At 34.1% G+C, this 14,548-nt stretch overlaps 2 protein-coding genes across 2 annotated transcripts; both read right to left on the bottom strand.

Annotated features, from left to right (window-relative positions):
* Positions 1-6,556: 6,556 nt before the first annotated feature.
* On the bottom strand, positions 6,557-13,686 carry LOC148200821 (uncharacterized). The gene is made up of 5 exons (XM_088113057.1): positions 13,586-13,686; positions 12,928-12,979; positions 7,250-7,315; positions 6,961-7,104; positions 6,557-6,806 (listed from the first exon to the last, which is right to left on the bottom strand). The coding sequence occupies exons 1-5, from the start codon at positions 13,684-13,686 to the stop codon at positions 6,663-6,665; spliced, it is 507 nt and encodes a 168-aa protein (XP_087969183.1). The 3' UTR covers positions 6,557-6,662.
* Positions 8,672-11,691, bottom strand: LOC148200822 (uncharacterized). Its single transcript, XM_088114007.1, has 2 exons — positions 9,067-11,691; positions 8,672-8,984 (listed from the first exon to the last, which is right to left on the bottom strand). The coding sequence occupies exons 1-2, from the start codon at positions 11,298-11,300 to the stop codon at positions 8,672-8,674; spliced, it is 2,547 nt and encodes an 848-aa protein (XP_087970133.1). The 5' UTR covers positions 11,301-11,691.
* Positions 13,687-14,548: the final 862 nt, after the last annotated feature.

Genomic DNA, 14,548 nt, shown 5'->3' with positions numbered 1-14,548 from the left:
GACATATTGTGTATTTTCCCATTCGTAGTGGCACAATGTTGTATTGTGCTTGCTAAGCTGTGAGATACATCAGTGTGGTTTGGATGTTGATGATTGTAGCACAAGTTTGTGTTATTCTTTGAATGTTCTGGAATTCATATTTTTGCGGTTGTTTATATTTTTAGGTCATGCTGAAGCTGTACTTAGTGTTGCCTTCAGTCCCGATGGACGACAACTGGCAAGTGGTTCTGGTGATACCAGTGTTCGATTTTGGGACTTGACCACTCAGACACCATTGTACACTTGCAAAGGTTTGACATTTAAAAATGTTAAGTTGTTCTTTGTATTTGCTAATTAAGTACAAGAAATATAAATGATCAATTTAACTAAATGGTAAAAGGAGTTAGAATTAATTGAAGGTTCTCGATGAGAAGCAGTGTGTTACTGCTAAGGGGAATGTTCATGCTATTAAATCTGGATCATGATGGAATTCTAAGCTGGCAAAGAATAGTGGAAGGGTGGGGGTTATTGCAAAGGAATGAGAAATAATAAGAGGGAAGGATAGGGACTGTGAAGGCTGAGAATTATAGTATTGGGAGAATTACAATGGTCTACTCTGCTGTAAAGAGCTATTCTTTATCCTTCCTTATTAAATTAATATCAATTTCTATAGTTTCATAATGCTTCGGCAGTTTTAACGAGTCATATATAGCATTATAGCTGTTAACATTTTATGCAGGACACAAGAACTGGGTACTTTGTATTGCATGGTCACTGGATGGAAAGTATCTTGTAAGTGGGAGCAAGGCTGGTGAACTTATTTGTTGGGACCCTCAAACTGGAAAGTCATTAGGCAATCCACTAACTGTAAGATCTTTGATCACCAATACAAACATCCATTATAAAGTTTGTTTACTCTTTTCTTAAATTTTTTTCATTTAAGTTTATTGATAGCATTGCAAACTTCCACTATTTGAAGATTCAAACAGAGAAACTTGATGCTTTGAACATTGAATAGTACATTGTCGTAGTGAAGTACATATTGAAAACAGTAGTGAGCAATGGAGCAATGGCTGCAGGGGCAGCATTTATTTAGCTATAAGAATTACACAACTCTAGTTACACAGCTTCCCCCTTCTTTCCTTGCCCTAATTCCAAAAGTAAATAAAAGAACATCCTACCTTATTCTGGAGATGTTTTATATGAATTGTCATTTATTTATTATTAGTTACTGATAACACTCTAGATTTACATATTTTTCTCTATTACAAATCATTTCTTAGATTTCTTTAGTTTTTAATTTCTTAGAATTAGATTAGTTTTATGTTTTTCTCTTAATTCTTTAGTTTTATAAAATTTTAGTTAAAAAGAGGTTTTTAGGTGTAATTTTTAGCTTTTGTTAATAATTAGGAAATTAGTATTTTTCTGAAATTCTTTCAATAAAAATGTTTTGTTTTAATTGCATAATTTCTCTTCTTTTTCTTAATTGTTGTTTGATTTTTTACAGATTGGGACAACATTTAGGCCATAATAGAAGTTGATTGAGAGGTGTTGAATTGAAATGAGCTGTTGGATTAAATTTGGGCCGCTGTTTTGGGCCACTGTTTTAACATTAAGCTGCTGCAAGTGAAATTGAAGGCAGCGCTGGCCTGCTACAATGGTGCTGCAATTGGAAGACTGTTGCTGATTGGATAATTGGGCTGCCAATGCTGGTATGGGCTTAAGTGAAACGGTGAGTTTCAATGGAGGCAGCTTTTGGGGGTCATTGCAGAGCAGCTCATTTGAGAAAATAACATTCTCTCAAGCACATTCATTTGGAAGAGAGTAGAAACACTTAAGCTAGGGCTTGTGCGAGAGAAGGGAGAAGAAAAGCTCTCGCCACTTACCCAAAGAAGAACCTGACCGGTGAAGCTGAAGACGTGACCGGAGCGCGATCCTTGCCAGAGAAGAAGCTGACCGAAGCTTAAGTGGATCGGAGGGTTTGAAGAGCAAAGCTTTTAGAGACCGTTGGATCAAGGTGAACCTCGAAGCGTCATAGCAAGGTTTTCCCTCTCCCATTTTTCTTTTCCCCCTTCCTTTTCTCTTTTCGTTTTTGATCCTATATAAAGGGCCTTCACCATGTAAATAGGGAGATATAGAGAACACTTCTTCATATACTTTTGAGATACATTTTCAGACGCTCTGTAGATTAGGGTTTTTACGCTTTTCTTAGAGTAGAGATATTGTTCTTGTTTCTGGATTTCGCTGAGACAATTGCGAGAGTGACAGTCGCGAGAATATTGGTGACTTCCGGTATAGTTGTAATCTTCTTTTCATATTAATAAAGTTCTATTTCGTATTCTCGTTTGTGTTGAGATTGTTCTGTGTTCTTGATTTCTGCCATTGTTATGTTTTGAGAAAATGATTTGGATTCTGATTCTCTACAATTTTATGATTTCTTTCGGAATTAAATGTCTCCATAGTGAGCATTTTTCATCGAGATGTCTTCTCGAGACAGAGAAAAGTCCAATGCATAAAAATTGATTCAAATTTGTGTTTCTTGAATTTATTTGTGAATTTTAGATTGATGAATAGGCTAATGAACCTTGGTTGGAAAAATGAGTGGAAAGAGTCAAATTAAAGTTCTGAAATATGAACTAGAATACCCTGGATTGGGATTCACATTATCATGATGTCTTCTTTAGAACTCTAAGCACTCTTTTATTCATATCAATGTACATTCACCTATGAAATCAATTATGTCTTTGCTTTTGATAGTGATAGTTGAAGTTCAGTTTGAGTTTTGATGTTCCAGTTGTTTACTTTGAGTATTTTAGAATTTATGATCTGCTTTACTTCTGTTTCAGCCTTTACATTCTTGTTGATATGATGCTTTTCAATCTTGAGTTTTAAGTTCTTTTCAATTTGGTTTTATTTCTGATTTTGTTCCAGTTTTAGTATATAGGTTTTGTTTTGGATATAAATAGGTTTAATCTCTTCATTACTTTAGCTTAGGTTTTATTTCTTTATTTTCTTCCTTCTTTTATTTTAAAATAGATTATAGATTCGCTTTTCTTAATTTTTTAATTTCTGTGTTTTCATTTTAAATGTCCCCACCTGTTTAGTAGTAGTTAGTAAGTAAATAATTAGTAAATAAATACAAGACTTAACTCTACATTTTAAAACTTAATTTTGTTGAGTCCTAGGATTGATATTCTGGTTGCCCTATGCTACATTAGTGGGGACCAGATTTTGTTCTGATTTTAGGCGACAAAAATCAGTTTAACAGTTACATATTTCAACTATTATTTGTTTTGTTAACTATTTACTTTTAAACACATATTAGTATAAGGGTTTTTGTGTCATGAATTCTATATGATGTGTTTCTTTGATAATATAATTCAAATTATTCTTAAATATAGGGTCACAAGAAATGGATTACTGGTATCTCTTGGGAACCTGTCCACCTGAATTCTCCATGTTGTCGCTTTGTAAGTGCCAGCAAAGATGGGGATGCTCGTATATGGGATGTTTCTTTAAAGAAATGTGTTATGTGCCTTAGTGGCCACACACTTGCAATAACATGTGTAAAATGGGGTGGAGATGGTGTGATTTATACTAGGAATTTTCTCTCTCTTTACCTCGTCCTAGTTTCTGTGAAGTTTAGTCGGGATTTTTATTTGTGCTCATTGTCATAGTTTACATATCCCTGCATTCCCCCTGTTAGACTGGAAATATAAATTCATTTTGGTTCAATTCTCATTTTATGATTTTAACTCACGTTTTTATCTCAAGAGATTTTATTTTCTGTACTTTAACTGAACTGATCCTAGTGTTTACTGATGCCTGTAGTTGGCTTTTCCCTTGTTTTGGTTAAGTTAATGTCTTAATTATCATTCTGTAATTCTATTTACTGCTTGGAGCCTATCTGTGTTGCTTTATTAAGTTCTCAGGATTGTACTATCAAAGTCTGGGAAACCACACAAGGGAAACTAATCCGTGAACTTAAGGTGAGCCTCATCCCTTTTCAGTTGAACTTTTCATCTGCATGTTTATTTTTTAACATGGTTTTTGTTATGCATGACCCCTGTTTCGGATCTGGTGTAACTTTTTTCTGCATTTAGTGTTTTGATAATATCTTCTCATCAGATGTAGCTACCTATTGGTATTTTTCTATTTCAATCTGGAAGGATTTCGATGTTTTATTTTGAATCAATGTTATGTAAATTTGTTATACAGTTATTGAAAGGATTAGTGACAAATCAGGTCACAAGGATGATACCGCTGTATTACCATGTTGAGAAGAGAGAAACCAAGATGGAATATAATGAATTTCGTGTATTATACATATGAAGAAGAAGGATGGTAGCTCGCAACTGTGTATCGACTATCGATGTGTGAATTATGATGTGGTCGTTGTTGGTTTCGTTATATGTTGTATGTTGTGATTAAATAAATTAAATTACATAAGCTTACCCTGTTTATCATTAGTTCACTTCCTCAAATTTTCACTAGTTCACTTCCTCAAAATTGAGTTCAAAACCAAGTTGAACTCTGCCTCATCACCACAACACACTCATAACTCATATTTCTTCCAGTCTAGATGCTTGAACATGACATTAAACAGCTCACAAACAAAAAATGACAGACCCATTATCAAAGATGATTTAAAAAAAAATTAAAACCCAAGGTCACAAACACAAAGAAGAGATATGGCTTTTGATTTCAAAATTTTGGATGGTGAGATAATGAAAACCACGTCGCGCCAGAGAACATAATGCGGCAACGACGATGACCATGCAATACAAAGTACCTAGTTCTTATGTCCTGCATAAAATGTAAACAACTATAATGCTATATATGACTCGTTAAAATTGCCGAAACATTATGAAACTATAGAAATTGATATTAATTTAATAAGGAAGGATAACGAATAGCTCTTTACAGCAGAGTAGACCATTGTAATTCTCCCAATACTATAATTCCCAACCTTCACAGTCCCTATCCTTCCCTCTTATTATTTTCTCATTCCTTTGCAATAACCCTCACCCTCCCACTATTCTTTGCCAGCTTAGAATTCCATCATGATCCAGATTTAATAGCATGAACATTCCCCTTAGCAGTAACACACTGCTTCTCATCGAGAACCTTCAATTAATTCTAACTCCTTTTACCATTTAGTTAAATTGATCATTTATATTCTTGTACTTAATTAGCAGATACCAAGAACAACTTAACGTTTTTAAATGTCAAACCTTTGCAAGTGTACAATGGTGTCTGAGTGGTCAAGTCCCAAAATCGAACACTGGTATCACCAGAACCACTTGTCAATTGTCGTCCATCGGGACTGAAGGCAACATTAAGTACAGCTTCGGCATGACCTAAAAATATAAACAACCGGAAAAATATGAATTCCAGAAAATTCAAAGAATAACACAAACTTGTGCTACAATAATCATCAACATCCAAACCACACTGTTAAAGTAACATTGCAAAGGAAAAGAAAAACATCATTACAACTGCGTAATTCTTTGTATCAATTCTTTAGAAAGATGAAGATTTTTTTTCTCAAAATGTGTTAAAAGCAAGTAAATAAGTGAATTTACAACGAATTAAGAAGGAAAAAGAAATAGTTTATTGTAAACAAACATGACTAAACTTTGTTTTTCTGCAAGTATGTTTCAAGTGGTGCAATGAGCTCCTCATCTGATATATAGAAAGCATACGGCAACTTCTCTTCCTAAAATGAAAGCATAGATAATCGCTCAATGTTATAAATAATAAACACTACAAAAAAAAAGCTTATTTAGAGGGGGTTTTATTTTCAATTTGCGGGGGTTTTTACCCTCCGCTAAATAAATTCCGGAGGTTTTTCAAACCCCCGCAGTTTGAGTCGCCACAAATTATCTGCGGGGTTTTTTTTGCCCCCTGGTATCATATTCAATTTGCGGGGGTTTTTCTGCGGAGGGTAAAAACCTCCTCTATATATTCAATTTGCGAGGGTTTTTCGGCGGAGGGTAAAAACCTCCTCTATTACTGACTATTATTTTGAGGGGGGTTTTTAACCTCCTTTATATTTTTGTCACTTTTTTGTTTAATGATTATTAAAATATATAATATCGTTTTTTGTTTGATGATTATTAAAATATATAATAACTATCTATTTCCATTAATTTTTTTTTTCAATTTCAAAATTAAATAAATTTAATTTTTTTCTAAAATTATTAAATACCAAACAAATATGATTCATGTGATTAAAAAAAGATTGGAAACAGGTCTTTATCCATTGGGAATTGCTGCACTAAAGTCTAGATTCATGAATATTGAGATTCATGAATATTGCTTATATTGTCCTCATAAGATTCCACTAACCATACATTTACTCTACATAAATGAAATTATTTCTGAAATGTATATAAAGCATATGTCCTGCTGAGTGCATTTTTTGCTCTAGTAATTCATCAAAACTAAATCTTGAACTGATAGATTCATTTCATTCAGATAATCAGAAAGTTCGTAAGAAAGCAGAAACCCTTTGTGAAGGAGAAAAATATTTCTTCAATTCTTAAGCATTCAATAAAATTATTCATCCTTTGCATGTCTCTACTAATTTCATTTCATACCAAGCCAAGTATTTCCAATTTATTTAAGGATCATGTTCAGACAGGTAAGCCTTGTAAGTCATTAATAATTCCTGAAGAAAATTAATAAAAAAAAAGGAAGTAGAAAGATGCCTCATTCTTGGCAGTTATATCTCTTCCACTCCCTTGGACAGGCCTCAAAGCAATTTCCAGATAGTCAGGGGGTGTTATTTTTCTGTTATCTTCTACTAGGTCCAAATAAAAGTCCTGCGAGCAAGAGGAAAGAGAAATAAGGTAAAGACTGAAACTAGATAACAGAAGTAGGCTAAAATGACATAAGGACACACGGTCAGAAATTAAGAATTTCAAGTTTCCCAAAATATGAGGTGAAACAATGACAAAAGGTTTGTAAGCAACTCACTCTAAGAAGCCAGACAAAAATAGGGGAAAATTGACCCAGTTCAGACACCGAACTCCTCCCTCCAGATGCTCTAACACGAATGTGCTTTGTCATCTGAGTGACAAGAGAAAGTCCATCAAGAGCAGCCTCATCGATACCACCCATCTACAAAAGAGAAAATAGGGAATGAATTTGTATCTTCACGAGTGGATCAACAAACTGGTCACTAAATTATCAAAATCAAAAAGTATGCAGAAGTAAAAGCACACTCAATTATACGTAAATATAAGATTTTATAAGATAACCCAACCTGGTTATAAATAAACATGCTAGACAAAAGGACAGCCAATGAGAAGATCTGGGTGCTATATGTTCCCTGTACATTAAGAAAAACAGAGAAAAAGAAGGAAAGAACATCACAACGGATGGAAATGGCTACCTACGTATACACACATAAAAATGAATCATATTTGTTTCAGTGGTGTCCTAGTCATAAATTTCAGAAAGCTCTCTGGCAATGCCTAATAAATTATATCTACCCTACGCCTAATAATCTATGCCATCCAGCCAAATACATCACACATATAAATGAGTTCGGATCTTATTACCTTTCCAAATGAGAGAACAAGCTAATAAAGAGTCACAATTCAGAAAGGTAACTTCTCCTTCTTAACCTGAAACTGAGAAATCAAACATGTGGTACATATCATTTACCTTTAAGAAATCAAGCATAAGTGAATTATACATGCATTGAAAATAATTGAAAATAATAAATGACTATTAATTATATTTTCAACTCATACATTTGACTAATTGATATCCTCGTCTAAATGGTTTGTAGCCAATTGAACATATTCATTGTCATTACTATAAAATTTTTCCAACTCTTGATCTTGGTATGGTTCGTTTTCATATAACTCTTCTTGTACCTCTTCTCTCATTTCATACAAATCTCTTGGCTTTAAATGCACAGCAACACTCCATCCTTCATTAACCACATCATCAACATAATATACCATTTGTGCTTGAGATGCCTCAATATAAGGTTCATGTTCTTCACGGTTTCCAATATGAATAAGTCTATCAAAGTTAACACAATTAAAATTCCATTGATCCTTTTTATATCCTCTCTCTCTTGTAGTATCTACCCACTTACACTTGAAAAGAACAACTTTGAATCGACCATAATAATTAAGCTCAATAATATCCTCCAACTTTCCATAATAGGATAAGTCTGCTTGCCTTAAGTTCCTATCAACAGTACTTGAAACACAAGCTGTATTAGATGTTAAAAAGACACCACTATTTTGTGTTCTCAATCCCTCATCACGAGTCAATGTTCGAAATTTGAACCCATTGATGTTGTAAGCAGTCAATCTTCTAGCATTATCCAATGGACCTCGTGCTAGAAACTTCAAGTCAGTAGACATTGAATTTATTGTTTCTGGATTCATAATCTAAACAAGGAAATAATGTTAGACATAATTAAAAGATAACTTGGTAAGTAAGAGAAAGTGTTCTATTTGATCACCCACCCGCCTTTGAAACCAATCAACAAACTCTTTAAACACTCTAGTTTCTATCTCAGTAGTTGAAGGTCGCCTTCCTCTTGATCTTCTTTTTATTAGATCTCTAAATTCACTACAAAAATTAATTACATTAAATGCATAAAATACAAGAATAATGTGGTTCAATTTGTTTAACTACAAATCACACACTTAATGTAGTGTACTTACTCAACAAACGGTGTGACTATCGCACAATTTAAAAGCACATATCGATGGGCTTGTAGCTTTTGCATATGAGTTAAAGTAAACATTGAGGAACCTCCTACCACCTTCCCACCTAGTGGGAATATAGATGACACAAAACACTCATTATCATTTGGGTTATCACAAACACGTCGTTGTCTATTGAACCTTGTCTCTATATCTTCAATGTATCTAGAACAAAAAGTAAGAGACTCTTCAGCTAAGTATCCCTTAGCTATAGAACCTTCTGGTTGTGCCTTGTTTCGTACAAAGGTCTTTAAATGACCTAATTCCCTATAATAATGATAAATAATTACATTAAATAAATTGGACACATATAATATCATACCTTGAACTAAAAGTAGTTAGCAATTACCTCTCTATAGGATACATATATCGATAATGAACTGGACCTCCAAGCTTTGCTTCCTCTACCAAATGAACAGTTAAATGAACCATAACTGTGAAGAATGATGGTGGGAATAACATTTCTAAGTGGCAAAGTGTAACCACAATACGATTTTGAAGCATTTCAAGGTCTTCAAGATTTAAGCTTTTACTACAAAGGGCCTTAAAAAATGAGCAAAACTCCACCAAGGTTGCAGTGACATGGTTTGGTAACAAATTACGTATTGCCAACGGAAGTAATTGCTCCATTATAATATGGCAATCGTGACTTTTTAGTCCTGATATTTTATGTTGAACATCATCAACACATCTAGAAATGTTACTTGAGTAACCATCAGGTACTAAAACATTTTTCAAAGTTTTGAGGAACAACCTTTTGGTATCACGAGTTAGTGAAAACAAAGCAAGGTGGTATCTTCCATTATCATTTGGCCAAAGATCCTGTCTTATGCCCATTTCCTTCAAATCTTTCCTTGCATTAAGATTGTCTTTGGATTTAGGCTTTTCATTCAACAAAGTATAGATTAAATTGTCAAATACATTCTTTTCAATGTGCTTGAAGTCTAAATTGTGACGTAACAAATTAGACTCCCAATATGGAAGTTCAAAAAAAATGCTTCTTTTATTCCACTGTTTAACTTCTTGTCTGCATCTTTTTCCTTTACCATCCAAATGAATTCCTCTCCCAAATGTAACATTAATATTTTCCACTTGCCTAAAAATGTCAGATCCTGATAATTTTAGTGGTGGATTTCGTTCTTCAATGCTTCCATCAAAGCGAACACGATTCAATCTAAATCTATGGTTTCTACTTAAAAAGCGACGATGTCCCATAAAACACCACTTCCTACTATGAGGAAGACGACAAGGTTCTGCATCAAAGTTACAAGTAGGGCAAGCTAAACCTGTGTGTGTGTTCCAACCAGATAAAATACCAAGGCCAGGAAAGTCACTAATTGTCCACATAAGAGCTGCTCGCATTCTAAAAGTTTCATTCAATGAAGAATCAAAGGTCTCCACCCCATCATTCCATAGCTCACGTAACTCATCCACAAGGGGTTGTAAGTACACATCAATACTATTTCCAGGCATCTTCTTACCTGGAATGATCATGGATAGGATCAATGAAGTGTGCTTCATACAAAGCCAAGGTGGAAGATTGTATGGAATTAAAAACACTGGCCAAATACTATAAGTAGAACTCATAGTGCCAAAAGGATTAAAACCATCACTAGCAAGGCCTAAGCGAACATTTCGAGGATCTAAAGCAAATTCAGGATGCATTACACTAAATGTCTTCCATGCCTCACCATCCCTTGGATGCCTTATAACTCCATCCTTGTTCTCTGAAGAATGCCATCTCATATGCTCTGCAGTCTTAGAGCACATAAACAATCTTTGCAATCTTGGTTTCAAAGGAAAGTAACGTAAAACTTTTGCAGGTTGCTTTTTTTTCTTCTTTGGGTTCCATCTAGATGTACCACAATGTTTGCATGTTTGCAAATCCTTTTCATCATCTCTTAAATATAACATACAATGATTTGGACATGCATCTATTTTGGTATAGTTAAGACCAAGTTTGTTGATGATTTTCTTAGCCTCATAAAAAGAAAGAGGCAACTTTGCTTCACTAAATGCATCTCTTAGCAAATCTAGGATCATAGTCATTGCCTTGTCACTTAATCCACACAAAACCTTGATATGATATAATTTGATTACAAACTCTAATTTTGTGTACTTGCTCCCGTCACACAATATTTGATTTCCGTCATTGAGAAACTCATTAAATTCATTATGATTCTCCCTTGGCCTTTCATTAATAACATCATCTTCACCCAATGGTTGTGATCTGCCTATATTAGTACCTTCTTGCCTATAATGTCCAAATGCTTCATTTATCATTGTTTCCATTGGATTTTCAAAATGAAATGTCTCTTGTGACTCATCTTCATTTCTAGAAATATCTTGTCTTTGCCTCTCACCATGAAGATTCCAAATAACATAATTTATGGGAAATTGTTTTAAAATCAAGTGCTCCTCAACTATGCCTCTAGCTTGCCATTTCACAAACCCACATTTGGGGCATGGACATCGAATTGTGTCTCCAGAGGCCCCATTCTCAAAAGCAAAATCTAAGAATTTTTGCAAACCAATTGAGTATTCAACTGTATTTCGGGGCTTAGTTATCCAAGATTTATCCATTCAAAAATATTCCTAAACAAAATAAAATACACTAACACATGAAAAAGAATACAATATTCATGGAAAATACAAATAAATAATGAATTAGAAAAAATGAAATACTTGTTTCTACTAACCAATACAGCAAAATTTACTGGTATAAACAGCAAGGAAATAATGCTGAAACAGCCAGCAACATTACAGAAAACAGCAAGCAATCACTACTAAAAACAGCAAACAGTAATGACAGAAAGTGCAGAATGTGCAGAATTCTGATACAGCAACTGCACAAAATCTAACCAGCAACAGCAGAATAAAATTCTGGACAGTAGCAATATTTTAATCAAATGCATTATCTAGTAATACCTATGAATGGTTCAGTAAAATAGAGTAACCAATATGACCATACAGACCATCAGACAATTCTTCCCATGAATCCTCACTATTCATACTACTTTAATTGTCCATTTACAAGATATTAAAAAACAGACAAGACAATCACAATCACATTATATCATAAACGTACCCAAACAATAGTTTAACCAAGAATCACAAGATGATAAGGTTAATAAAATTTATCCACACAATTATACACAACGTATCATGTAGTCTTTCACATTATTCACACACAACGTATCATTTAACAATCACAAATGGCATTTCAAAGAGATTTACCTCCCCATAATCATTGTTCTACAGCAGATTAAATAAATAATCCAAACCATAAAATTACCCATCATTTTATTAACACCTAAGACAACCTACTAATACCCAACTCTTTTCATATTTCAATGAAACCTGAAACAACCACAACCTTCATCCAAAGGTACACAAATTTCCAGATTATAACAAGACCATTCAACTTCAATATGCATTAATTCAAAAAGAATTCATACAACCCAATTTAACCCTTTAAACATCCCCAAACATACACCTATTATTCCAGCTCATAATTATATCCAATATGAATATCAAGTTCTTAATTTACAATTAGAAATTAAAACACATGATATACCCATTTCCACCCACCAACTATCATATTCACTTTTCTACTTAACAGAGATAATACTCATTTAAGATTTTCATTTAGCAAAAAAAATTACAAATTAATAGAAATTATACATTATCACATTTCGAACAACCAATTCAAACCAAGATAGCTCCTGATACCAATAACACATATATCTATAATTTTTGGAACAACCAACATATCGAAACGGTTCCAAAGAATCAAACCACGAACACCAATTGTTTTCAAACGTTTACATGCAGCTTATTAAAACAAGAAAGACAAGATCCCCATACCTTTTCCGAATTCTTACCACCTCCAAAATCCTACTTTTGCTTACCATCTTTGTTTCCCAATTTAAAACCACAACAAATATGGATATATCTTGATGCACTTTTGAAGTATTAAAACACATACACCACTCAATAAAATGCATAAACTTGATGAATTAGACACTTTCCAGTTAATATTCATTTGACCCTACAAAAACTGAAAGAAAACCAAATGTCGAACTCAAGTTACTCGTTGATGAAAAACATGATTGAAACTGGGAAGAAGATAACCCACTAAAGTGACGCAGAATGAACTCAATAAAACGCTGCACCAAATAAAAGCACAAAGAGTTGTAGAACGATGTACCTCCGTGACGTTATGAGCTCCGCTGTCTGCCGGTCCGCAGAACCCTACGAATCTGAAAGGAAAAGGAAACACGGGCAATCCAAAGGAGAAATGAAAGAAATGAATGACAACAGGAAATAGAAGAAGGAAGAAAGGAAGATTGCGTACCTGCGAGGGAGAAATCAGATGGAATGATTTTGCCGATGGAATTAAGGGGGGAACTGATTTTAGGGTTCAGTGGAAGGGAGAAATTGAATCAGAAATTAGACGAAAATATTGGGTTTAGGTAGATGGGTTTAAGATATGAAGGGAATAAAATTTTAGGATTGTTAAAAGAAAACTTAAAGTAAAATTTTAGAGGGAAAAATGTAAAAGAATTAGTAAATGAAGAAAAAAAATATATTATTATTTGAGGAGGTTATAAACCTCTCTTAAAAGGAATTAAAACTCCCACAAACATTGTCAGTTAAATAATTTAAATTAAACATCTTAAGTTGTGTTAATTTGAGGGGGTTTTTTATACCCTCTCCAAAATAACCCCCTCTAAACAAGATTTTTTTTGTAGTGAAACAAAGTGTAAAATAGAATTTGAGAAGAATAAAGGGACTTGCTTACATTGTTTTGAAGCTTATTAACAATCTGATTGAGGTGTTGAGGGCCAACATTCTGAGGTAGGTACATGGGAGAGCCCAAGGGAGTTCCATCTGGGTCTGTCAAAAGACACATCACGTTGTTGATTATCTCCCTCTTCTCCACCATAGTCTCTGTCTCTACTTCCATTTTTCAATCAGGGATTTTCCTTCTCTTATGCTGAGATTCTCTTATGGATGATGCTTCTTACTCTTCCACTTAGGATTCTATTTGGTTCTATCTTCGTTGTCGTGCTGAAACTAATAAAAGTAGTGAAATAAAGTCACACCGGCACAAACCCTAAATTACGCAGGACCCAAGACTCAGACTTCCCATATTTATGTTTTTTTTTTCTTTGTTAAATATCATCATTTTAAATTTTAAATTTTAAACTTTAAATTTTAAATTTTAAATGATGATATTCTCAACCCAACTCATTGGATTTATTTACGAAAACGACGGCAGATTTGGGGTTGAGAGTGGTGTGGTTTAGTTGGGGGAGGAACCTCGGTGACCTTCGTGGGGTGAGGAATTGACTGGGTACATAAGAGTTTTTCTCTGGCATTTTAACAAACACTTGAAGGTGTCGCTTCTACAGTGAACAAAAATTAGACTCTCCCTATTAGAATTCAAACTCGAATTGAGAGCTTCGTGAATGCATTAACCAAAACCCTTTTGGGCTTTTCTTCATGCATAAAAAAAAATTCTTACCTAGCCGCCGTGAACGATGCTCTGCCACAAATCCTTCTCTCCAGTGCTATAGATGCGTCGGAACGTTCTCAAACAAGACACGCACACGAATGGGGATAAAAATCCATGGTGATGGGTGTTTCTTCGTGCATCCCATCAAATTTCTACCTGCACCTCATCACAAGCTTCCGAAAATTTTGATCCGGAACAGGATTGTGTTAACTGTCTTTCGAAAAAGAAATTTCAGAATTGATCTACTGTGTTGCGGAAAGTAAAATCCAGTTTTATGGAATTAAGGGACAGCCTAGCCTGCTAATTTTTT

The sequence above is a fragment of the Vigna umbellata genome, chromosome 4, assembly GCF_029865625.1.
Source record: "Vigna umbellata cultivar VRB3 chromosome 4, Vumbellata_1.0, whole genome shotgun sequence".
NCBI lineage: Eukaryota > Viridiplantae > Streptophyta > Magnoliopsida > Fabales > Fabaceae > Vigna > Vigna umbellata.
Note: the sequence above shows the minus strand (reverse complement) of the source record. Positions and strands in the feature narration are given on the sequence as shown.